At 42.5% G+C, this 26,650-nt stretch overlaps 1 protein-coding gene, 1 non-coding gene and 1 pseudogene across 2 annotated transcripts; 2 read left to right on the top strand and 1 right to left on the bottom strand.

Annotated features, from left to right (window-relative positions):
* Positions 1 to 587: 587 nt before the first annotated feature.
* On the top strand, positions 588 to 9,392 carry LOC111952920 (prefoldin subunit 2). The gene is made up of 4 exons (XM_023971942.2): positions 588 to 741; positions 4,871 to 4,959; positions 8,206 to 8,329; positions 8,852 to 9,392. The coding sequence occupies exons 1-4, from the start codon at positions 661 to 663 to the stop codon at positions 9,038 to 9,040; spliced, it is 483 nt and encodes a 160-aa protein (XP_023827710.1). The 5' UTR covers positions 588 to 660; the 3' UTR covers positions 9,041 to 9,392.
* A 1,280-nt stretch (positions 9,393 to 10,672) lies between these two features.
* On the bottom strand, positions 10,673 to 10,754 carry trnas-gcu (transfer RNA serine (anticodon GCU)). Its single transcript has one exon. It is a non-coding gene; the product is annotated as a tRNA-Ser (tRNA).
* A 661-nt stretch (positions 10,755 to 11,415) lies between these two features.
* LOC111952928 (beta-1,4-glucuronyltransferase 1-like) lies at positions 11,416 to 15,682 on the top strand (annotated as a pseudogene).
* Positions 15,683 to 26,650: the final 10,968 nt, after the last annotated feature.

Genomic DNA, 26,650 nt, shown 5'->3' on the forward strand with positions numbered 1-26,650 from the left:
GAAGTTGTGTTGGCAGCTTCAGAGAGATTTTTGCGTGTGCGAGACTTGACATCAGAAGAGTTACAGGGTGTGTTAAGTGGTGGCTGTTCAGGCTGTTGGCCTGAAGTATAACTAAATACATTTTAATAGTGGAGTATGGTATTTATTATATATTTTTGTGAGTGTAGTGTAAGATGGTAGGGTATTTGTTGAATTTTCTTTTTTTGTATATATTTTTGTTAAACTTTTTTTTTTAAAGCGAAGTATAAGGGAGTTATACTCCAGTCAAGTATGTGGCAGTAACGCAACATTTATTGGATGCCAACCACCGTTAACCCACATTGAAGAAGAAGCGTCTGCTTCCGCCATATTTTCCTCATTCCTAACAGGCAATCACATTAGACAGCTCAATATGGTAAACTTGGTTGTCACTAGCTATTACAGCCACAAAGTTAAAATAGGATATATCGCAAAAATGTATGAAAACAAAATCTGCTTTTTGGTCTTCATTTAAGGTTAGAATTTGGTATAAGGTTAGCAGTGTGGTGAAGGTTAGGGTTAGATTTCAAATCTGATTTAAGAAGAGACATTTTAGAAATAGGCGGGGTTTAGCCATTTGTGGCTGTGGTAACTAGTGACGAGTTTGGGCCCTCAGTCCACTAGCAGAGGCACCTTTCCAAGATGGCAGCCAACAGTAGCAGCACGGTTAGCAAACCCAGCAACAGTACCGGGGGGAAACAGTCAGGGCCGTCGGCCGAGCAGGTATCGTCACCCCGTATCAGAATATTCATGATTTGTTAGCAAATGCTTTTTACTCGTTGTGGACTGAGATACAAACCCGGATTTGTCTGTCACGCATCCAGCTAGTTAACGCTAACAGTGACGTTGGCTAACGTTAACTCGCTCCCTCACCATGGTCTGCTTCCTACTCGCGTGTTCCTCAACTGAGGTTTCATAATTTAGAAGAAAATGTGGTGACGTTATAGGTCGTATTGATTCACAACAATAGCTCTTGATATTGCAGTTAACTAACATTATTATTAACCCAATCTGTCAGTCTGACTATGTTTCTCTGGATTTAGCTTAGCCATACGAACTTCAGGGGGAATGCCTGAAAAGGGGAATGGTTGTGCCCTCGAGGAGATAAGATGCTATTTCTGCCTGTCACTGTTAGTGCGTCCCTCTACCTTGTCAACCAGTGTATGGCTCCAGACTAACATTTTCCCCAGGTGCCACACTTTTTTTTTTGTTGGTGGCACCAGCCAATGATTTCAATATTGTCTATCTGAGGATTGCGGTTACTAAATGTTGCGCCCACTACATCAAATACATTTTTATTTGTCACGTACCAAATACAATGGGGTAAACTTTACCGCAGGGGTATCAAACATACAGCCCGTGGGAGGGTTCCAGCCTGCAAGGGGGTCCAATCCGGCCAAAACCAAATTGGAACTGTAGAAATTATAATGGACCTATATTCAAAGTTTCTTGACTGTCCACCTCACTAATAATCACTAGAGAGTCAGGGAGTATGGAAAATTCCAAAAACGATGGATAGGACTATATTTTGCCAATTTTGACGGCAGGGAGTTATATTATTATTATTTTTTATCATTAGTGAGGTCGGGCACTGATTAGGCCTGGCTCGCAGTCAACGTTCCAATTCATCCCAAAGGTTGAGGTCAGGTCTCTGTGTAGGCTAGTCAAGTTCTTCCACACTGATCTCAACAAACCATTTCTGTATGGACCTTGCTTTGTGTATGGATCTCTGTTGTTGCTCCTAGATGTTTCCACTTCACAGTAACAGCACTTACAGTTGACCGGGGCAGCTCTAGCAGGGCAGAAATTTGACTCACTGACTTGTTGGAAAGGTGGCTTCCTATGACGGTGCTACGTTCAAAGTCACTGAGCTCTTCAGTAAGGCCATTCTACTGCCAATGTTTGTCTATGTAGATGTCATGGCTGTGTGCTCAATATTATACACCTGTCAGCAACGGGTGTGACTGAAATAACCCAATACACCAATTTGAAGGGCTGTCCTGTCCACATACGTTTGTGTTCACCGATATGACATTTTTTTGGCAGATACGATATCCAATTATTTTCCTTGCCCCAAAAAACGATACCGATATTTTACATTTTAGCAGCCTTTTAAGCATTCTAGTACAGTTAAATGGTTAACACAAACACACACACGGACGCAGCGGTGTAAGGCACTGCATCTCAGTGCAAGAGGCGTTACTACAGTCCCTGGTTTGAATCCAGGCTGCATCACATCCGGCCATGATTGGGAGTCCCATAGGGCGGCGCACAATTGGCTCAGCGTCGCCCGGGTTTGGCCGGGGTAGGCCGTCATTGTAAATAAGAATTTGTTATTAACTGACTTGCCTAGTTAAAAAGGTTACACACACACCACACCGACCAAAAAGTTATTTTGTTGGCATTTACATATGTCCCCATTACCAGTAAAACATAATCAAAACCTATTTCTTTCACTTACTTGCTGTTTCGTTTGTTCAGTCGTTTCATTCTCAACCCGGATTTCGAAGTAGCGGTCCTTGTACCTAGCAACGAGCATGGTGGCGACACAGTGAAGAGGCTCAGAGAGAATACCACCAAATTGCTTGTTCAGTCTCGAGTACTTTTCTAAGTTTTAACCTCACTGTCTGTGTCGGCAGTTTTGTTGAGCAGGCATTTCTATGCCATGACAGAGGGTATCACGTCTGCTGCAGACACAGTTGATTAGCTTATTTCTCAAGTCAGTTGTTCGAATGGAGCTAGGAGTGTGTTCATGTTTCCAAGTTTCAAACATGTTCCCAAATGTCATTGAAATGGCACCAGCGGTATGAGAACCAGCACATTCTTGAGCATGTAATACGGCTTTCCTCAGTACGAAATCTTCGTCGACCCACTGTGCTGTCAGACTAAGCATACTCATGGGGCTGACATTGCTGGTCCAAATGTCAGTCGTGACACCCATAGCACGTAGCATAATGAATTCCATTATCTTTTTTACATTACAGCCTAATTCTAAAATGGATTTTAAAAATCTACACACAATAACTCATAATGACAAAGCAGAAACAGGTTTGTAGAAATGTATGCCAATCTTTTATAAATAAACAACAGAAATTACATTTACTTCAGGAGGCCTCCTGTGGAATTAAGTTTTTCTACATTTTTATGAATTAACAAAAAATGAATCAGAAATATCTTGAGTCTAAATGTTCAATCCCTTTTGTTTTTGCAAGCCTAAATAAGTTCAGGAGTAAAAATGTGCTTAAGTTGCATGGACTTTCTGTGCAGTAATAGTGTGACTACCTAATATCTGTACCCCACACATACAATTATCTGTAAGGACAGTGAATTTCAAACACAGATTCAACCACAAAAACCAGGGAGGTATTAGCTAAGGAAAGCACATGTAAAATCAGAGGAAAACCTGGTTCAGTCTGCTTTCCACCAGACACTGGGAGACAAATTCACCTTTCAGCAGGACAATAACCTAAAACATAAGGCCAAATCTACACTGGAGTTGCTTACCTAGACGACATTGAATATTCTAGTGGCCATTACAGTTTTGACTTAAATCTATGGCAAGACTTAAATGGCTTTCTAGCAGTGATCAACAACCAACTTGACAAAGCTTGAAGAATTAAAAAATATATATATATTGCCAATATTGTACAATCCAGGTGTGCAAAGCTCTTAGAGACCCAGCAAGACACACAGCTGTAATTACTGCCAAAGGTGACGCTAACATTTTCAATAAATCAGCTAACATTTACAAAAACATGTTTTCACTTTGTCATTACGGGGTATTGTGTGTAGATGGGTGATTAAAATGTAATCAATTTTGAATTCAGGCTAATAATGTGGGATAAGTCAAGCGGTATGAATACTTTCTGAAGGCAGTGTAGAGCACTAACTCTAAATATAATACCCACTGCTAGTAGCCAATGTTGCCGTTGTAGCCTACAACTAAAATGAGGCCTATATCATGGCCAATGCACTTTTCGTGCGCTCCGTATATCAAAGGCATATTAAATGAAAATGGTAAAATAGTTACTATTGACCAAAAAATGTAGAGTTGACAAATAACTGTGACAGGATACCTGTATTTTCCCCCGCAGATTTTAAAATGTCATACAATCAGAACACTGAGTGGCTCGCTCTACACCGCAGCAGGGCCCCAGTGATCCAGGCATCTGGGCAGGCAGACACTTTCATTACAGGAGTCATGAGTATAATGTACTTTTACAGTTTGACCCAAGTCATGGTTTTAGCCTCCTAAAAAATTGGTCGTTTTGAGTGAGGTGACCATGTAGAATGTGCAGCTCGCACCGATATGACCAGTTAAATGTTTTATTCGCCCAGCTAAGTACAAGGGTCACTTAATGCGACCAAATGGTTGCAGTCTGGAGTCCTGCAGTTTCAGACACAAAACAGCATTAGTAACTAATGCAGTCAGTTTAAAAAAATTACAAAAACTACTAGCTGTTGCATTTACTCATAGCGAATCAACACATGGTCTAATGATACTTCCTATTCCAGGTAGGCCTATATAACGAGGCTCTTTGCAAATTTGTTCAATCTAATGTAAGTTGTTGCCTTCCATTTGTTTATTTTGTCATTTAGCAGACGCTGTTATCCAGAGCAATTAGTGTTAAGTGCCTTGCTGAAGGGCAGATGGACAGATTTTTCACCTAGTCAGCTCAGATTCAAACCAGCGACCTTTCGGTTACTAGCCCAATGCTCTTAACCGTAGGTCACCAAATAAAATTTAAGTCATTTGGTAAAATTGTCTGCTTAATGGCATTTTATTATTATTATTATTATTATTATTATTATGAGTGAATGTTTGATTTGATGTATTCGATGTGTCTGACAGGTCGTGGCTGCATTCCAGAGGATGCGCTCGGAGCAGCGCAGCATGGCCTCCAAGGCTGCAGAGTTGGAGATGGAGATCAATGAGCATAGGTAACTAGCTCTAGTTAGTGTGACTTGCTTCAGCAGCTACTCACAGTTTTAGTTCTTTCTCTGACTTCCATAGCCACGGGAAGCAGTTTGGGGGGGGGGGGGGGGCTACGAACAAACAAAAAAATTCCTGCGCTTAAGACATCTATATCGGTCCCTAATACAGGACTAGTAAAGGCCCAGTACACTACTTTAGTGTTTAAAAAATAAAAATATATATAACTTATTTGAGTATTTACAAAACAGTTAATCTGATAATACTTGTGGAATATAAAAATACTTTCTTGATATGTTTTCTAGTTTTGTGTAATACTTTGCAAATACAACTTATTTCTATGTGAACTGAAATTGTGTATTCATTCCATTTCCATTTTAGTAGACGCTCTTATCCAGAGCAACTTGCATACGTTTTCATACTTGTCCCCACGTGGGAATCCTACCCACAACCCTAGCATTGTAAACGCCATGCTCTACCATCTGAGCCACAGCATCACAAACCACTGTAGACCTCTGTAGCAATGTGCTCAATTACTGTATTGTGCATTGTTTTTCTTCCTAGATGACCAGCCTATGTACAATACAGTAATGTACATTTACATTAAGTGGTTTGTAAGGATGGTACATTTCATACTGCACAAAAAGTGGTTGTTTTCCATGTTATTTGATGTGGATGTTTTGTCTTTGCCCATAACTTTGCATATTTTGGTGTAAATGTTTGTGGACAGGGTTTTGTTAATTGTGGATACCATTAGAATGACATTCGCAACTCCCAGGTGTCACAGTGGTCTAAGGCACTGCATCGCAGTTGCTAACTGTGCCACTAGAGATCCTGGTTCGAGTCCAGGCTCTGTCACAGCTGACTGCGAACGGGAGACCCATGGGGCAGCGCACAATTGGCCCAACGTCATTCGGGTTAGGGGAGGGTTTGCCTGGCAGGGATGTCCTAGTCCCATCGCGCTCTAGCAACTCCTGTGGCGGGCCGGGCGCATGCACGCTGACACTGTCGCCAGGTGTACGGTGTTTCCTCCGACACATTGGTGTGGCTGGCTTCCGGGTTAAGCGGGCATTGTGTCAAGAAGCAGTGTGGCTTGGTTGGGTCGTGTTTCGGAGGACGCTTGGCTCTCGACCTTCGCCTCTCCCGAGTCTGTATGGGAGTTGCAGCAATGAGACAAGACTGTAACTACCAATTGGATACCACGAAATTGGGAAGAAAAGGGGTAAAAGTAAAAATAATAATAATATATATAATACAATTTCAACTATTGAATCCTACAAGATACTGTTCTTAATTATCCAACTAACATTTTTCCCAAAGTGGCAATACAATTATAATTTTTTTGCCCCTGCTACAGAGGTCTATATCGGTCCGCTAATACTAAACTCAGCAAAAAAAGAAATGTCTTCACTGTCAACTGCGTTTATTTTCAGCAAACTTAACATGTGTAAATATTTGTTTGAACATAACTAGATTCAACAACTGAGACATAAACTGAACAAGTTCCACAGACAGGTGACTAACAGAAATGGTATAATGTGTCCCTGAACAAAGGGGGGGTCAAAATCAAAAGTAACAGTCAGTATCTGGTGTGGCCACCAGCTGCATTAAGTACTGGAGTGCATCTCCTCGTGGACTGCACCAGATTTGCCCATTCTATAACCATGAGATGTTACCCCACTCTTCCACCAAGGCACATGCAAGTTCCCGGACATTTCTGGGGGGGAATGGCCCTAGCCCTCACCCTCCGATCCAACAGGTCCCAGACGTGCTCAATGGGATTGAGATCCGGGCTCTTCGCTAGCCATGGCAGAACACTGACATCCCTGTCTTGCAGGAAATCACGCACATAACGAGCAGTATGGCTGGTGGCATGTCAGGATGAGCCTGCAGGAAGGGTACCACATGAAAGAGGAGGATGTCTTCCCTGTCACGCACAGCATTTAGGTTGCCTGCAATGACAACAAGCTCAGTCCGATGATGCTGTGACACCCTGCCCCAGACCATGACGGACCCTCCACCTCCAAATTGCTCCCGCTCCAACGTACAGGCCTCTGTGTCATGCTTATTCCTTCAATGATAAACACGAATCCGACCATCACCCCTGGTGAGACAAAACCGCAACTCGTCAGTGAAGAGGACTTTTTGCCAGTCCTGTCTGGTCTAGCGACGGTGGGTTTGTGCCCATAGGTGACGTTGTTGCCGGTGATGTCTGGTAAGGACCTGCCTTACAACAGGCCTACAAGCCCTCAGTCCAGTCTCTCAGCCTATTGCCGACAGTCTGAGCACTGATGGAGGGATTGTGCGTTCCTGGTGTAACTCGGGCAGTTGTTGTTGCCATCCTGTACTTGTCCCGCAGCTGTGATGTACCGATCCTGGGCAGGTGTTACACGTGATCTGCCACTGTGAGGATGATCAGCTGTCCATCCTGTCTCCCTGTAGCGCTGTCTTAGGCGTCTCACAGTACGGACATTGCAATTTATTGCCCTGGCCACATCTACAGTCCTCATGCCTCCTTCCAGCATGCCTAAGGCACGTTCACGCAGATGAGCAGGGATCTTGGGCATCTTTCTTTTGGTGTTTTTCAGAGTCAGTAGAAAGGTCTCTTTAGTGTCCTAAGTTTTCATAACTGTGACCTTAATTGCCTACCGTCTGTAAGCTGTTAGTGTCTTAACAACCGTTCCACAGGTGTATGTGTATTAATTGTTTATGGTTCATTGAACAAGCATGGGAAACAGTGTTTAAACCCTTTACAATGAAGATCTGTGAAGTTATTTGGATTTTTAAGAATTATCTTTGAAAGACAGGGTCCTGAAAAAGGGACGTTTCTTTTTTGCTGAGTTTAGTAAAGGCCCAGTGCGCTTCTTCTGTGCAAAAATCTTATATTTAATAAAATAAAATATACATTATTCAGACTTTTCAGGGGTTGCTGCAGCACCCACTACTTCCCGCGGCTATGCTTACTTCTGACATTTTACTATTACCACTCCTATTTCACTCACTGTTCACCTTAGTGGATTTAACCACAAAGAGGAATAATCATTGTTCAGTCTAAGGTGTCAGAGATGAAAGATTCTGAGACTTGGGGTGAATCTCAAGTCTTCCCCGGAGTCCTCTCTCCTCACCTCCCTCGCAACATACATTGGAGAAGGTATGAGGGGAGGAACCTCATCTTCTCTTCCCATGTGTATTGAGAAAGAGGATAAGATTCACCCTTGTTACTTTCCTTTTACAACTTCCCTCTTTTCTCTCAGCCTAGTCCTTGAGACCCTAAAAGACGTAGACCCAACAAGGAAGTGCTTCCGGCTGGTGGGTGGGGTGCTCGTGGAGAGGACGGTTAAGGAAGTCTTACCAGCTCTGGAAAGCAATAAAGAACAGGTAACATTTTTATTCTGACTTGCTATTTTGGATATAATTCAGGTTACTGTAAAACACTTTGTGAAAAGTGCTGGTGTAAAATGGGCATTCCCAAATAATTGTGATTGATGGTAAGATGCCATGAATATGTCAATATGTACGCGATGTGGTGGCCTATGGCTGTAGTCCGACTGGTGAGGTAAACTCGCTTGGAAGTGTTTTTAATAGAGGAAACAGACTTGAGCAACTGACGGCCGAGTGTACTTATACAGCAAGTGACCGTCCTATCGCCTCTGACCAGAATATCGGGAGTCATTTTCTTTTAATTTCTTAACGATTCTTCTACATGTTGAATCGTTACCGTTCGTCGACACCCAGCAGGTAATCTACTGCGCAAGACTGATGTTCGTTATGGTGCGTCTTCCCTCTAACACACTTTATTACCAAGGCTATAGGTTGTTGCAGTACTATCCTATACAACTAAATCACTACTGGTCACACATTATGATTAACTATCTGCTTTCCCCTCTCATTTCCTTACAGATCTCAAAGATTGTAGAATCCCTCAACACACAGATGCAGACGAAAGGCCGGGAGCTCACAGAGTACCGGGAAAAATACAACATCCGATTGGTGGGAGAAGGGGAGGAAGGCCAGGGCAAATCTGCAGCGTCCTCCAATGGGGGCGAAGGGAGCGCGTCTAAAGGCGGTGCCGGCGTTCTAGTTTCGTAGCTTTGTGTAAAGGCTTTAGTAAAATAGGAAATTGTGCAGAATGCCATCAAGCATCGAGTCAGCACAGACCCTGAAAGGCATTTCAAGGGCCCGAGTTTTACGTATGTCTTGCATGAAGGTTATAAACCAATGTTACAAGGGCCAGATTCTCAAGACCATTCAAAAAATGAAGCCATGTGTTATTGAATCCTTTTCACCTATAGTTAAACAAAATTTAAGCCAACAATTTACTTACTCTGGTTTATTTTCTCTTCAGACATGAACAAGCCTTTCGCCTTTTACTCGAGGCAGTGTTTCATCAAAATCTTACGGGATGATAGTTGTATTAAACAACATGCCTTCTTGATGACCATATATTGTCTGTCACATTTATTTGACGTTTATTAATACTGTCATATTTCAATGTACATTATGATCATATTGTTGGCGTTTTGTCTTTGAGAGGTTTGTCTCTGGCATGCCATAGAACAATTAAACTTAAAAATAAAGGAGAGCCGCACACTCTGAGCTCAGATGCAAAAACGTAATTACCAACGTTTCGACAGCCAAGCTGTCTTCATCAGGGTGTAATCACTAACACTGCGGGATGACTCGTTTATATAGTGTCAAAAGACACACAGGTGTCTGTAATTATGGCCAAGACTGGCCTAATATCATTGGTTAATTCTCAAATATTAAAATGGCATACAAAGAACAGCATACAAAAAACACATGGATAGCATACGATCATAGATTAATTTTAGACTACACAAGCTTACAAACAATTCCATGCCATAGAACAACACATGCAAAAGGAATGACAATCTGATTGGGAAAGCACTGTTCAACACAACACACTGCATCATTTTGATCTGTTTTGGAAAGAAACCTTGCTCTGAGCATCAGTTTTAGATGGATAACATAATCAAGTCCCAAATGGCACCCTATTTCCTACATAGTGCACTACTTTTGAGAGGATACGGTGCCATTTGGGACACACATCCAGTCTGATACAGTACTAGTCTTAGGTGCCCCCAAAGGATCTGAAGTACACTGTCCTAGCCTACATTAACTTTCACCATGTAGTTGTGTGAATATATATATATTTTTTTTTCATGTTAGGAATACAAATAATTATTTAAAAAGAATACATAAGCAATATATTATTCAGTCCATATGGTATGCTGGTCACTGTTTTAGGCATTTATGAGCTGGCCTGTAAATAGTCTTATACTGTGGGGACCATTTCATGGGTGAAGACAACATGAAACCTGGACGATGTCTTCTGATGCACTGGTCTCAACAAAGGACCTTCCTACCAGCTGTCATAAACGACAGAGCTATGGCATGCCATCCTCTGGAGCAAGTAAGCTATAGAGTACCCAAAAAACAGCACACGAATGGTGTATCGTGTGGGGCATGACTGGGCAATAAATAAGGTTTGCACGTTTTTTTTTAGGTCTTATTTTGTTTCTGGTGTTTCTTTGTATTCGAGCAAGAAGGTGTCAATCTGATGTGGTTATTAGGCGGGGTTTCAGTTTTGACCAATATCGTTTTCATTTTCTACGCACACGGAGGATATTTGGCCAGATACTGTTCACTCTAGCTAGCTACCGTACACCACTTCTATTCCTGAGATAGGAAAAGATTTGTCGACGAGGATGGGATTCGAACCCACGCGTGCAGAGCACAATGGATTAGCAGTCCATCGCCTTAACCACTCGGCCACCTCGTCCTCTGAGTCACATCATAAGCCAAAACCCCTATTTATCTTAAACGTATCACAACCTACAGCTTTACTATCATTACTTTATTTGCGTTATTCAAGAGAGCATTTTCATGAAAGTGCTAGCAAACCACATAGCATATTTGAACATGCAGTTGTTTGCTACGCACACATTAAATGGTTCATATACTATGTCAAACCAGCTAGCTACGTGCCCTTCTATAGTAGGGTTTGTGGTAGAAAAGCTTAGACGTGCGCCACAACAGGGTCGTCACTAGTTACCACAGTCACAAACCCGCCTATTTCTACAATGCATCTGCTTAAAATCTGATTTTAAACTTAACCATAACCACACTGCTTACTTTATGCCTAACCTTAACATCAAATTAAATTCTGACCAAAAAGCACGTTTTTGTTTTCATGAATTTGTACGATATAGCCAACTTTGTGGATGTGCTATCTAGTGGAAACCCCACCATTCTCCAAATGTCATGTTGTTTTTTAATGCTATGAGATTGACAAAACCGTATATCATCAAATATGAAGGAGGCCCATGCAATGATTTCACGACTGAAAATCTTATCGAACCCTACGGCAGCACTGCGTGATGTCAACCGCACGAGACAGTGGAGGAGAGCCCCCCATACATAAATTCCGAAATGAGCTCCGTGGAGCTAGTTAGCCACCTAGCAGTGGTCAATTTTATACCTACCTGGGGCATATTGCTAAAGGATTTTGCTGTATGTGGTGTACATGTAGTGCTCGGGAATGCATTTCTATAGGGAATGTTCCGTGTTTAAAGTGTTGCTCTGGTAATGGTAGCAGTCTTGCAACTGATCTACCTCTCCTTTCTATCGAAACTGCACGGTAAGCAGCAGCGCTACCGATATTCGGAGCTTTCCGGAGCTCTGGCAAGAAAAATGCCCACGTGGAGAAAAACTCACGGAAAGAGCGTCTCAGGCACTCTCTGTCCACGAGGGGTATATTTGATGCCAGCGGGAAATACCGTGTGTACAAGAACTTGATCAAAAGCGATTTCTCCACCAATCAGAAGAATGGAGCGGATGCAAGCTCGCACCTCTTGGCCTTAGCAACGCACACATCCATACAGATACAGGCCTTGGTGGACTTCCACATGCTGCCACTCCGGGGAGATGGCGAGTTTCCCAGAGCAGGACCGGGAGCATTTTGCAAGTCTGGAGGACTGTGCCGCGGTGTTCGCCAGGCTGGAGACACACCGAGACAAATACCAGAACTATGCATCGGCGGTAACGCCTCCTATCCAAAAACAATCTTCTTTGGAACTTTGCCAGCGGTGTCATGGAAGCCAACTACATCCTGGTCATCGACATGGCACCCAGTGCCGACCTCCACCAGCAGTTCCTGGCGCTGGCCATGAGACGTGAACCTGCCACAGACGAGGTCTTCGTCCTGCCTGCCTTTGAGATCCGCCATGTACACAAGATGCCTGCCACCAAGTCGGAGCTGGCACAGCTGTACCAGGTGGGAGAGGTGCAGCCCTTCTATGAGGTGCTGTACCCACAGTGCCAGGCCCCCACCAACTACTCCCAGTGGGTGAACAGACATAGCCAAAGCATGGGGCCCCTGGACGTGGCCTATAGTTTATCCTGGGTGGACCCCTGGGAGCCATTCTACATCTGGCCCCGCACCGTGCCCCTGTACGACGGCTTCAGGCAGTACGGCCTGAAGCCGCATCAGTCAGTCAGGTATGTATTGTTCGGATAAAAGTAGCCAGTTACTCTCAATGTGGAGGGAACGCGACAGGTGTGTGTGTGTGTGTGTGTGTGTATGTATGTATGGTTGAAAACAGTAAGGACTATATTACATTATCAACAGACACAGGACACTGCAGAGATTCTTGCACAGCAGTAAAATATACATTATACAAATAGAATATAACTAAATACTTCGTCCTGACGCGTCATTCAATTAAAAGTTTTCACCATTTCATGTTGTCCCCCCTTACCTCATTGTCCTCCTCTTCTCCCCCTCTTCCCTCCCCAGGCCTGTGAGCTCCACGTGACAGGCTACTGATTCTCCGTCCTCAACTCTGCCTTCGTGGTGCACAAAGGGTTCAAAGTTCAGGGCGAGTTCCACAGCAGGAAGGACGAGGAGAAACGAAGGAGCCGCCTCCTGTTCCGCAGCTTCAAGGAGGGCCTGAAGACCAAGTACCCCTCCTCCCCTCGACGCTGCTGAGGAGACAAGGTGAGAACCTGATTGACACTATAGGGTAAAACTATGGGTTGGCCTGGTTACGCATCCATCTTTATTGCTGGGTAGGACCATGTGAGAGGAAAATATCCAAGCCAGAACAGTACGGTTTGGCCCTATAGTGTGAATCGGCATTGGATCACTTCTTCCTAAGTACAGGCTAGGTGTTGATTTGGAGTTCAGCACTTCTATGAGTTCACAAGACTTCTGTCCAGCAAGAAATCAACAAATTACCAACTGCACTAAAACATAAACATGAAATGATCACTGGTCCCTGAATTTCTGCTCATTTGTCCAAGTTGGTCAACCACTAGATGGCAATAGACAGACACTTGACTGTAAGGTTTTCACATCATCATCCTAATCAGCATTACCTATGTATTGACAGTGAGGGTGGTCCTGTCATTTCTAGTGCCCGCTGAAGACAACACAATTTTTTGTAAATAGACTCATTGTTCTATAGAAGCTGGGTTTGATTGACACTCCCATAGAGAGATGTATCTAGTGGGAAAGAGTGTGTCACGGCCGTTGGAAAAAGAAGACCTCTTTTATTTAATCAAAATGACGCCGAACAAAACAATAAACACTACAAAAACAAACCGTGACGCTAAAGGCTATGTGCCCTAAACAAAGTCAACTTCCCACAAAGACAGGTGNAGTACAGAGATCCTTGATGAAAACCTGCTCCAGAGCGCGCAGGACCTCAGACTAGGGCGAATGTTCACCTTCCAACAGGACAATGACTCTTAGTACAGAGCCAAGACAACGCAGGAGTGGCTTCGGGACAAGTCTCTGAATGTCCTTGAGTGACCCAGCCAGAGCCCGGACTTGAACCCGATCGAACATCTCTGGAGAGACCTGAAAATAGCTGTGCAGCAATGCTTCCCATCCAACCTGACAGAGCTTGAGAGGATCTGCAGAGAAGAATGGGAGAAACTCCCATAATACAAGTGTGCCATGCTTGTAGCGTCATACTCAAGAAGACTCGATGCTGTAATCGCTATCAAAGGTGCTTCAACAAAGTACTGAGTAAAGGGTCTGAATACTTATGTAAATGTGATATTTCAGTTTTTATTGAAAAAAGGTTTTTGCTTTGTCATTATGGTGTATTGTGTAGATTGATTAGGGGGGGAAAACAAATACATTTTAGAATAACAAAATGTGAAAAAAGTCTAGGGGTCTGAATACTTTGAAGGCACTGTACATTATACTAAAATAATATAACTTTTAGCTGAATAAAGTATTTATCCCCATTACCTCTTCTCCCCCCTCTCTTCCGCCTCTTCTCCTCTCCCCAGGCCTGTGAGCTCCATGTGGCAGGCTACAGGTTCTCCGTGCTGAACTCTGCCTTCGTGGTGCACAAAGGGTTCAAAGTTCAGGGCGAGTTCCACAGCAGGAAGGACGAGGAGAACCGAAGAAACCGCCTGCTCTTCCGCAGCTTCAAGGAGGGCCTGAAGGCCAAGTACCCCTCCTCCCCTCGACGCTGCTGAGGAGACCAGGTGAGAACACTGGTGCCTGATTGACACTATACCTTAAATCAATGGGTTGGCCTGGTTACGCAGCCACCGTAGTTGCTGGAATCGTGCTAGGGAGGATATCCAAGCCAACATAGTACGGTCTGGCTCTAGGGGTTGATTTGGAGTTCAGCAGTCCTGTAAGTTCACAAGACTTCTGTCCAGCAAGAAATCATCAAATGACTCACTACACTACAACATGAACCAGTCTGGTCCCTCAATTCCTGCTCATTTTTCTGTCGTTCAACCCCTGGAGAGACACCTGACTCTACTAGGGTTTCTAAATCATCATCGTTACCTATGTATTTACAGTGAGGGTGGTCCTATCATTTCCAGTGGTTTCCAGTGCCCTCTGACCTTCATCCAGCCCATGGAGAACAAAACATTGAAACTTTTTACTTGCAGAGCATTTGTGACACAGAATATTTAGTAAATATGACCTTGCTCTATATAAGTTGGGACACTACCATGTTGAGATGCAGTCTATGTAGCGGGAAAGAGTGAGTGGTCTGGGTCTACCACTGTTATGATACCAGCGTGTTAACTGGAAAAAGTTATTTAATACCTGCAGGTTTAACAAACACTGATGAATGTTTAGAGAGACTGTAAAAGCAATGGATAATACACATGTTATTCACTACTACTGACATAGATACTCTATTTAATTGAAAGGCTCACTTATTTATAAAGGATTAGATTTTTATGGTTTGCGAATATTTGAAGTGTAAAGAGTTTTGTGAACACTGATGTTGTTTTCTTAAAGGTGATCAGCTGTTCTGGTCACGTACAGTATGTAGGCCCTAGCATCCGTCCCAAATGGCACCCTATTCCCTATAGACTACTAATAGAACAATAGGGTGCCAATCGGGACCTACCCATAGTCTGCATCCTGGATATTTGGCGTTGTGAAAATATGGTACAGTATTACTATTTTCTGCATAGATGGGGACTGACTTGTTAGACCTGTGAAGAACTTACTGTAGCACAGAGAAACTCCGTACTCCACCACTAATAAATGTTATTTTTAGTTATTTGGGAGAACATTTTTAATTACATTTTGAAAGTTTACATATTAGTGAGATATTTTTCAAATGTAATGTTTTCTCCCTGACCTGAGAATGGTTCAAGTTGTCCGAAAGTAAATGTCAATGGTTTGTTTGGTTTCCTATTAAAATACAACGAAAACTTTAACTTCATTCTTAAATTGCTTTTCATTAAATGTCCTAAAAGTTAATTGGCAGACTGAACTATGTTACTACATTATTTAAAACGATCAAAATATTTTGGGACCATTTCAATTTGCTATGTAGACCGTTTTTTTTGGCACACATTTATGTGTAGTAGCAACACAAACCAGCAGAGGGCAGTGGAGTAGAGGTTCTCTGTTCAGAGGATTCATCATGTAGGACTGCAGTTCTTGTTCTGTTGATTCTACATCAAGTTCCTGAGTACGTCAATCCAGTAGATTTTCATGCTAACCATTTACTTCTTAGATGATTGGGAAGGAGATCTACATATTTATCTCTACATTTCCCTCATATTTCTGTGAAAGTGGTTGAGTATCAGGTTCGGGGTGAATTCAGCTGTCAATTTAAAGGCCCAGTGCAATCAATTCTGTTTTTCCGGTGTTTTTATATCATATGTGATTTGTTATTTCCTGATTGTTGCTGGTTGAAAACGCAATCTAGACAGGACTTTCTAATCAGCAGGTTTACATGGGTGGGAGGATTGGCTTTCCATGGTGACATCGCCATGCGGTAAATTGGTTAATAGACCAATAACAAAGTTCCAAACCTCTCTGCCAATAACAGCTTGTTTTCAGTTTCACCCTCCCCACTGACTACCCCCAGACAGTCTTAGTAAAATGATTGCTTGAGAAATAGTTTTTAGCAAAAAAATGCTACTTTTGTCCCTTTTAATGGAAATCTATTACAGTAAGGTAGTTAATTGTTGCCCAGAAATTATTTGATATTGATATAAAAACGGCTTAATCGGGCCTTTTAAGTTTAATGAGTTGAAATAGGGTATTTTTTTAATTCATCAATTTAATTTAAAACCATATCTGATAGTGTATCAAATATTCCTGACACAGTTTGCAGAAAGATACAAGGTATCTCTAGTGTGGTGTTTACATCTTAGATAAGTGTTCAACTCCAGTCCTCCAGTACCCCCAACAGCACACATTTTTGTTGAAGCCCTGGACAAACACACCTGATTCAACTCATTGAGGGATTGATGATTAGTTGACAAGTTGAATCAGGTGTGCTTGTCCAGGGCTTAAATTAAAATGTGTTCCGTTGGGGGTACTGACTTAGATGATTGGATGCCAAAACTACACATTAGGTATATCTCAATTTCTCTCCTGTTTTTTTATGAATTCCGTTGTCAATTCAGGAAGTGAAAAAGTCAACATATATAAAATAACGGACAGTTATCAATTCATGAATTTGCAAGTGAACTTGTATCTTTCCATCCGAGCAAACCGTATCTGTAGTGTGGTGTTCACAGCTTGTGAGGCCACAACATGTCTGAGTTGAAAAGATATCCCTAAACCGATGGCAGCTGACGCCAAAGGTGATTCGGCCTAATATCCAATTAAAGGCCCCTTTTTAGTAATCAGCATGACCTGTATTGAAGTAAACTCTACCGAGCCCTGTGATCTTGCCTAACGCCTGATAGGGGTATGTTGAATTAGATCTGTAAGGCAGAAACACATCTAGTAGGGTTGCGTCCCAATATTATCTAATTATTTTGAAATGTGCAATCGTTCACTGCTTTCCCACAAATCTGAACGCATTGGGAGGGTGGACGAGGTGGAGGCAAGGGTTAGTGGAAGTTCCCACCATATTTCTTAATATACCAGTAATTTCCTTTCAAATCGGTGTAGGGAAGTGAACAAGTGCACACTTCAGGAGAAAGGTGATATTATTGGGACGTAGCCTAATAAGTCTTCCAATAAGAGGGAACGACAGAGCAACACTCTAGAATGGCCCAAAATATATCATTTCCAGTTTGGTTTTCAGATATGCCTATACTTGCGGAAGTGATGTTTTGGTTTTTTCTAACCTAATGTATTTCTTGGGGGAAATCATAGGCCTTCATAGGCTGCTGTTACACAGGCAGTATAATTCGGATCTTTTTCCACTAATATTGGTCTTTTGTCCGATCAGATCAGCTCTTTTGCACATAATTGGGCAACACAAATCTAAATTGATCTGCCTGTGTAAACACAGCCGTATAGGCATATCTGAAAACCAAACTGGAAGTTATATATTTTTTAATAACGAGTAGGGACTAAAGACTTGCGAAACAGTCTCTCGCAAGTGATTACGGTATAAAAAGTATACGTTTATATGACAATCTCTCAGCTCCGTTTTATAGAGAAACTTAATAGCAACAACACAAGTTAATGAGGTTATCTGACTAGTGGTTTGGTGTGACGGTTGCCACGTGATGACGTTCGTGGCATTTTTGTGGCTAAGCCGCCTTGCGTTCCCGAACCAGGTGGAGAGACAAAGAAGATAATAACACGCTATCACTGCTGCTGGGCACTTGGTTCATCATACCAACCCTTTCAGCTCATAATCTCAACACCAGCTGAACATTTATTGGAAGTCTTCCTATCTAAACCGATACCGATATCTCCTCTCACTCCAACAACTCCACTTCACAACCACATCATATTTTTTTAACATTCTTTTGTTTTGTTTATTTTTTGTGTTCCTCTCCTTTATCTCACTGGACTAATAACTATTAGCATATTGTCTCTTCCTCTCTGTTTCCCTTCCCTTCTTCTCCTCAGTGTCTCCCTCAGCCCCCTCCTTAGTAACCCCCACCTCGTCCCATCCATGGTGTTTGGGGGGGGGGTGGTATTAAGCAGGTTTGGTGAGGTAAAGTGGGGTTTATCTCGACAGCTTTGGGGAGCTGCAGCTTATTAGGGTCAGGGAGCTTTACGACAAGAGCAATTAGGGCTGGCCTCTGTGTGGAGCTAGCAGGAGGCCTACCGCTAGATTGTCTGTGTACAAGGAGAAGAGGAGGGGTGTGTGTGTGTGGAAGACCAGACATGCTGGAGCCCTCGGCCTAGTGGGGTTTTTGAGGGGGGCTTTTCTGCAGGTCACTTCATGGATGAGAATTGCAGTGACCCCAAAACTACGGAGGACTGGAGAGACCGGTTGCATCCCAAATGGCACCTATTCCCTTTTGTATGGTGCACTATATAGGAAATAGGATGCCATTTGGGGTGCACACATAGACATTCAAGTATTAAGAGCCGAATGACCTTTTGTCTATTGCCACAGCATGTTAAACAGACAGTCATTGAAAAAAGGTTCACCATTAGGAACCTTATTGTGCGCTAATGACGGCTTCCCCTGTTGATTCACCATTGGAAAGCACTTGACTGGAAATCAATGCCTTTCTTAATTGATTGTCCCTGAGGAGATAAAGTTGTATCGAATTGAATTCAACGCGTCTCTATGTTGGATTTACTTGAATTATATTACTCTGCAGCAAATGATTCAGTACAAGTTAAATAAATACAATCTGGTAATCACAAGGTGCATTTTGAATCTATAGCTAGGTTTACATCCAATTGGTTACAGATTTGTATGCATATATAAACATTTGCGAATTTTCCCACCAGTGGTGGGTCTCCACCAAACGGACTTGTTGCAGATAGAAATCAGTGCTTGATGAAGTAACAGAGGTTGTCATGTACCGAAGAAAAATAATCAGACCGGCGATATTTATTGGAAAGGAGCCTCAAGCTCATACCATGCACTTTCACCACCCTGTGAAGTTCAACGTCATTTTTTTCATCTGTAACCTCATAAACGGCATGGTTTCCCAGAGTCAAAAGTTACGTTGAACTTCACGGGGTGGTGAAAGTGCATGGTATGAGCTTGATGCTCCTTTCCAATAAATGTTGAGGGTCTTATTCTGGTGACATGATGTTTGGGGGAAACCCTGGACTAGCCTACCTTCACAGCCTTCCCGGCACTGTATCTGCGAGCTGTTGGCTAGAGCGCATCTGCCAAGACCAGAGTAGGCACATTTTGCTATTTAAACGCAACAGTTTCTGTGACAAAACTATCAGTAGAGTTGAAAATGTGATGGAAAAACATTGAACATTTAGAGGTTCTTTTCGGTACACAGTATTCAAATAATATTTGAGAAGATCCGGTCACACAAATTTCCTAGGTGACAAAGGTCTGGATAGATATTTTAATTTATCCACGTAGTAAGAAACCCCACCTCGCTACCCACGCGACCCCAAACTGTTCACACGCCTCTTGTTGGCTGAGATAACAGTTCGCAGCTGTAAAGCAAATTTCCTGCAATTCTACACATTTTGCCATGGGGTTAGCCTAGCTTACTGTCACGTTCCTGACCTTATTTCCTTTATTTTGTCTTTGTTTAGTTGGTCAGGACGTGAGCTGGGTGGGCATTCTATGTTATGTGTTTCTATGTTGGGTTCAATGTATTAGCCTGATATGGTTCTCAATTAGGGGCAGGTGTTTTACATTTCCTCTGATTGAGAACCATATTAAGGTAGGCTGTTCTCACTGTTTGTTTGTGGGTGATTGTTGCTGTGTCTGTGTTTGTTCGCCACACGGTGCTGTTTCGTTCGTTCGTTCATTTGTTCCTGTTCGTGCGTTCATGTTTTATGTGTTCTCAAGTTCAGGTCTGTTAACGTCGTTTATTATTTTGTAGTTTGTTCAAGTGTTTTTTCGTCTTCGTTATTATTATTAAAATTATTATGTATTCAACCCACGCTGCGTTTTGGTCCGATCCTTGCTCCTCTTCAGACGAGGAGGAAGACGAGCGTTACACTTACCTACTTAGCTAACATGGGCAAGTTGATCAACTGGAAATTTTACCGGTTATAAATAGCTCTAAGGTCTGTCAGTGAATGTGATAAAAATAGGAAAACTGCCCATACACTATTACAACTCCCAACAGCAGAAAGTTCACAGCCAAAAAAGTTTAAAGACTCGGTCCGTATTGACCCCGTTCTTAATTTGGATCCGGGACCAAGTCTGCCTATTGAGTATGACTGCCCTATACTTTCCAACAAGAACTAGTTGTTGAGTGTTACATGTCTGATGAGTTCACCTGGATTCCACTATGAGGTCAGGTCATGACGATCAACATGTTACAACTTAACTGCTTATAAAATAAAATACTTATAAAAAATAAAATAAATATTGATGTAAACTCTACAAGCAACTCTTCAATAAAAAAAAGATGCAAAGTAATGTGAAAAGTAGAAACCAAAATGAGACATGTTTGTGTCTAAGGGGTGAGAGGAACAGGAACAGGTCACCTCTGGTAACACTTAACACCAGGCAGAGCAGCCTGGACAGGAGTGAGCTGAAACATACGTTTCACTTAACGAGGCTGAGCTTATCAGTCATCAATGCCAGCTTTAGGAGCAGGCTACCTGTCTGCTTACGGAACAAGCTCCCACCGATGCACGCATCCAGATCACTCATGGCCAGTTAAGTCGAGTGTTCTTGGACGCCCTGGCTACCTGCGCTTTAAACGTATCCCGCTAAATACGTCTCCCTTCGCCCTCCACCCCTGCGGTATCCAGCTAGCGGTGGCAGTTCTAATAGGACGCGACACCGCCCAGGGGAAAGAAAAATCAGGCCTAATGGATCTAGGTAATCCGTCTCACTGAGCCTCACCAGCGCCTTGCTTGTAGCCTCCTCCTCCTTCTCCTCCCGTCCTCTTTCTCCTCCCCAGTGCCCAGCGCCTTGCTTGTATACTCCTCCTACCCACTATTGCCGGAATTCACCATGAGAGAACAAACGGACGGGGGCAGGCTGGACAGGGCGCCCCCCTCTGACACAGTCGCACACACACAGGCGCAAACACACAGAGTTGCATACACACACAACAAGGAACCAGCAAATAGGAGCGGGAACCCACTGACCAGACACTGACACCAGCCACATAGAGCTAAGTTAAATCTGTCTCCTCGATCAATGAGCTAGTGCAAGCTCCTCTATCACAATAATTTAGTAACAGATGAAGGATGGCATGATGCAATTGGCCATATGTACTGTGTTTGTAGACTGGCTTCACATTCCCTGGCCCCTCACAGTTTGGCTCCCAGGATCTGCATTAAGTCTCAGAGGAGAGGAGCTTATCCATAGTTCTGGTACAGTACACAGTACAGTACATACAGTGATATACAACATGTCTTTTCTCATAAGAAAAAGCAGAGGAAATAATTTTAGAAGGAGTTGTTTTTGATTTTTGTTGTGGCTTATTTCCACTTTTTCTCCACTTCTTGCAATAAATTAATAATAACCATGCTGCAAACAATGTCTCAGAATGTGTATCTCTCTATGGGCAACTATCGATCAATCATTAAAGTCTATTCAGTGCTCTAAAGAGTATTTATAAGCTCAGGTCAGTGTGTATGTAGTGCACTCCTATCAGTACATCTAGGTGACACGAAGGCAGACAAAATTAGCACACAACAAACAAACTTTACTGAGCCTTTAAGCACTCTTAAATAACCATCCTCTACCCTCCATCCCTTCATCCCTCCCCCAGCCCTCACTTTATCCACCTGTTCCTCTCGGGGGGTAATTTGGCGGCGCTGCAGAGTGGCTGGGCTGGGGCAGGCAGGTGGGGCAGGGTGGGACAGGGAGGGGGGAAGGGGGGGGGCTCAATAGAGGTAAGTCACTGAATCAGGAATTAATGAGTATTAAAGTATTAGGTGAGAATAAGTCCTACCTTTTAAGCCCTTTAGCATTCCTAAACAACTCCAATAACACCTGTTATATCAAGGAATCGCAGCGAGGCTGCGTGGCGTGAGAATTCAATTATTTTTCTTCTTTTGAGTCACCTAAGACATGATGGCCAAACTGGTAAGCAGATAGTTCTCTGTGAGTTCACAGGTATGGAAGTAAAGAGACTTGAAAGACAATGTCAATGTAAATGTTAAGCACAATTTCTGTGAGTATGATATTCAATTTGACGACAATTGGTAGAAATAAAATATAACTCAATACCAATTTGAGTCATAACATTTTGACCACAAACCAACATTTGACAGAGGTGCCTATTGAGTTGCAGACAGAATCCAGAAGTGGACAGTGTTTTTTTCTTTGACACAGAGAGCTTCTAAGATTCCAAAGAATTCTAAGATTCTCTGTTCTCTTCTCTAAGCTTCTCGTCTCTGAGTTCTCTGGGCTATGATGTCATGGCAGTGAAGCCAGCCAGCCAGCCAGGCACAGACAGACATTGGCCCTCCTATTGATCTAACCCCTTACGTCACCACCATGACCACTAGCAGCCTTTGCTGCTAGTCACGAATCACAGTAATCACAAGCACAAGGGCCAACGACCAGCCCAGCAAACAAACCCTGAGAGTGATCCACCCATCCATCCTCGAGAGTCTATTTTCTAGTGCATAGAGCTTAAATTAGACAACATTGTTGGTTGGTTGATAAGCCATCAAAAGGAGATATCCTTGTGTAAGCTCATCTTCACACAGCAACGGTGATACCTTCCTTAGGTGGAGCTATAGAAATAGAAATACTAGAGCAGGCATCCCCATCAAAGACCACATTCTGTGATGGAGTACCGTCTGGGACTATGTTAGGAGGACGGGCCGTTTGTTAACTGAAACTAGAAAAAACCCATCTTATTATGATGTAGAATCTGTAGAACTTCTGGAAATGAGATGTGTGTTAGTTAGGTAACTTGTCATTGAGGTAAAATGATACAGTGTGGTAAAATGTGGTAAAACAGGGATTTCAACAGATAAAACATTTTAAATCTACTCAACTCTTATTTCCCATTAGCATGAAAAACTTCATAACTAAAATGCATAAAGGCTATCTGTCTGTCTTTGAAAACCTATTACTGTGGGTATCATATCACGGGGAAAATTATACATTTATGAAATAATGTATATATAGTGCATTCGGAAAGTATTCAAACCCCTTGACTTTTCCCAATTTTTTTTACTTTACAGCCTTATTCGAAAATCGATTAAATTGTTTGTTTTTTCTCATCAGTCTACATACAATACCCCATAAGTCTCTGAATGTCCTTGAGTAGCCCAGCCAGAGCCCGAACATCTCTGAAGAGACCTGAAAATAGCTGTGCAGCAACGCTCCCCATCCAACCTGACAGAGGTGGAGAGGATCTGCAGAGAAGAATGGGAGAAACTCCCCAAATACAAGTGTATTTACTCAACGAAGACTCAAGGCTTTAATCGCTGCCAAAGGTGCTTCAACAAAGTACTGAGTAAAGGGTCTGAATACTTATGTAAATGTGATATTTCCATTTTATTTGTAATAAATTAACAAACATTTCTAAAAACCAGTTTTTCCTTTGTCATTATGGGGCATTGTGTGTGGATGAAAAAAAATGTTTTAATCAATTTTAGAATAAGGCTGTAACTTAACAAAATGTGGAAAAAGTCAATGGATCGTGAAGGCACTGTATAATCCTGCCATATACTGTACCTCGCTTAAAAACAGTCAACTGAGATTGAGTATAATGCAAACAACAAAAACAGGTATGTTGTTAATAACACGTGGTAGATGCTGCTTAAAATAAGAGCTTTGTGGGGTCTTTCTGACTGTGCTAAAATGTAGATGGGGATTCACTCCTTGTCTTTCAATCCACCACAAATATTTGCTTCCACAGTGACTGCTATCTCAACCCTCCGTGCTCACCCTGGGCCATTGAGGCAAGAGATTTTGCTCTTTCTCCTCCTATAGCACCTCACAACAGCGGAAGGGGAAGTGAATATATTGTTTGTTTGGTGAATGACCCCTGGGCATATGGTGCTGCGAGGGAGACCCTCCTAGGTGGGGAAGGGGTGGGGGACACTCGACCTGTCTGAGAGGATACTGGTATTGAGTTGCAAACAAGTTTGTAATTAGCCCCTACTTCACTTGCTGGGAGGGAATTAGTGTGTGTGTGTGTCAGTGTGTGTTATGCGAGTGCATGTGTGCTTAATTCATTTGTTTCGGTGTGTTTTCCTGAGCTCGTTGTGTGTGTGTGTTTGACCTCCTTTCTTTAGGAGGAATATGGGTTGGGGCCGGTGATAAGGATAACACTAATTAGTTCTCCTCCCAGTTGCTTGTTAATTGCGTTGAGTTGTGGATTTATACAGCATGGTTGGATGGGTAATACCCCGCCCCACAGGGCCCCAGACCTCACCCCCTGCCTTGCGTGTTGGCAAAATCAACAGCTCATTTTTAAGCAGGCGACTTCTTGTTTAAGTCTAATTAATTATGCCACGTGGGGTTCCACCTCCACCATCATGTCCTGGCCTGCGTTCCAAATGGAACCCTATATTTCCTATGCTGCACTACTTTTGACCCGGGCCCATAGGCACTATAGGGAATAGGGAGCCATTTGGGATGCCGCCCTTGTTTTGTCCAGAAAGGGGAAGAGGTGCAGGGAGGGGAAGAGGGGTATGAGGGCTAGATATGTGCATATGGTCACAGATTTAATTAGAACACAAAAGTATGTAACTATATAACTCTGGTATGAAATGATCAGGACAAATAGATGTAAATGTTGCTACAAGGTTGATGACCACTCTTCAGTCTCCAATGTGTTTGGTTCAGCTTGTAAACTTTGCTGGCCAAGCTTGTAAGAGTGCAATTTTGACAATAAAGCCAGGAATATAAACTTTAGCAGGCTTTATTGACACGCTATTGTATTGTATCATATCAAAACAATGCCTCTATAAGGATGTACGGTATTCAATAAATCAATACAGTTTAAACACCCCTCACACCCTGATACTGACTGGCACACACCATCATAATCTCCTCATCCCATCTCCATCTATGATTAAGAAGATTGGTAATCTCACTCAGTCTGCTCTCAAAGTGTTAACAGATTGGTGGGTTTGGGAAGGGGGTAGAGGGGTGTGTGTGTATGTTTACGCGAGTGTGTGTGCAAGTATGCATTCAAACGCGAGAAGTGTCTGAGACCTAACAGGGTCAGATTAACTATAAGGTATGATCTTCCCCCGGCTCATCTAATTTCTCCCCCTTCTGTGCTCCTCTATACTGGCTGTGTGAACAGACACTTGCACACACACAGTACAATCCCTCCCTCCCACAGACAGACACACTGCACCCCACTGCCCTGATAATCTAGATGGGCTATCATCCTCTGCCCACTGTTTGTACAGGGAATCTATACCTTTGTCTTGAGTTATGGACTGTTTGGATTTACTTCCATTTGAAAAATAAGAATTTTGTCACAGTTTTTAATACATTGTGTTAGTAGAGTAATTTAAAAAATACCTTAATATTGAAGTTAAAATGAATATTTTTATAAGGATATAATGTATAAACATTTCAAATATCAATGGCATCTCAGGCCATTACCTAGAGCATCACATCATTAGGGGCCTCGTGAACTTGGCAGAATTTAGTTTAAAATGATCTTGCCTAGGCTTATATTGTTACTTTCACAAGCTACTTTTTTTCCCCATTTGCCTTTTTGTGACAAAGAAATGTATCCATTGAACATGTATTCTGCACAGAATGTATACAGTTGTTTAAATAAATAATAATAATGTCACGTATACTCCCTCTCCGGCCTCTAGGTCATCAGGCTGCTGATTATCCCGCACACCTGTCACCATCGTCTCGCACACCTGCGCCCCATGACACTCACCTGAACTCCATCACCTCCTTGATTATCTTCCTTATATTTACATTTACATTTAAGTCATTTAGCAGACGCTCTTATCCAGAGCGACTTACAAATTGGTGCATTCACCTTATGATATCCAGTGGAACAACCACTTTACAATCTGCCACTCCCCTTGGTTCCTTCCCCAGGCGTCATTGTTTCTGTTTCTTGTCTGTGCGTAGTTCGTGTTTCTTGTTTTGTATTATGTTTCATTCATTTATCCCTGAGGAAGGCACAGTGATGCCGAAACGTTGGTAAATACCCATTAAATTGCTGGGAGATTATACATGGAGTGTGCGACTTTCTTTATTTTGATAGTTTATCATTTATTTATTAAAACACTCACTCACTGAATTTGCTTCCCGACTCTCAGCGTACATGATTACAAATAAAATGTAGCTAGTTTAAATATGTCTGTATTTTCAGTGTATTTGGTCATTTACATCTGGCTTAGAACATTACATCTTA

This window comes from Salvelinus sp. IW2-2015, linkage group LG3, assembly GCF_002910315.2.
Source record: "Salvelinus sp. IW2-2015 linkage group LG3, ASM291031v2, whole genome shotgun sequence".
NCBI classification, from domain to species: Eukaryota; Metazoa; Chordata; class Actinopteri; order Salmoniformes; family Salmonidae; genus Salvelinus; species Salvelinus sp. IW2-2015.

Coding starts and splice junctions, on each gene's coding strand:
- LOC111952920 (XM_023971942.2), top strand. CDS start 661: ATGGCAGCCAACAGTAGCAGCACGGTTAGCAAACCCAGCAACAGTACC. Junction 742..4,870: donor CAGGGCCGTCGGCCGAGCAG/GTATCGTCACCC, acceptor TGTGTCTGACAG/GTCGTGGCTGCATTCCAGAG. Junction 8,330..8,851: donor TGGAAAGCAATAAAGAACAG/GTAACATTTTTA, acceptor ATTTCCTTACAG/ATCTCAAAGATTGTAGAATC.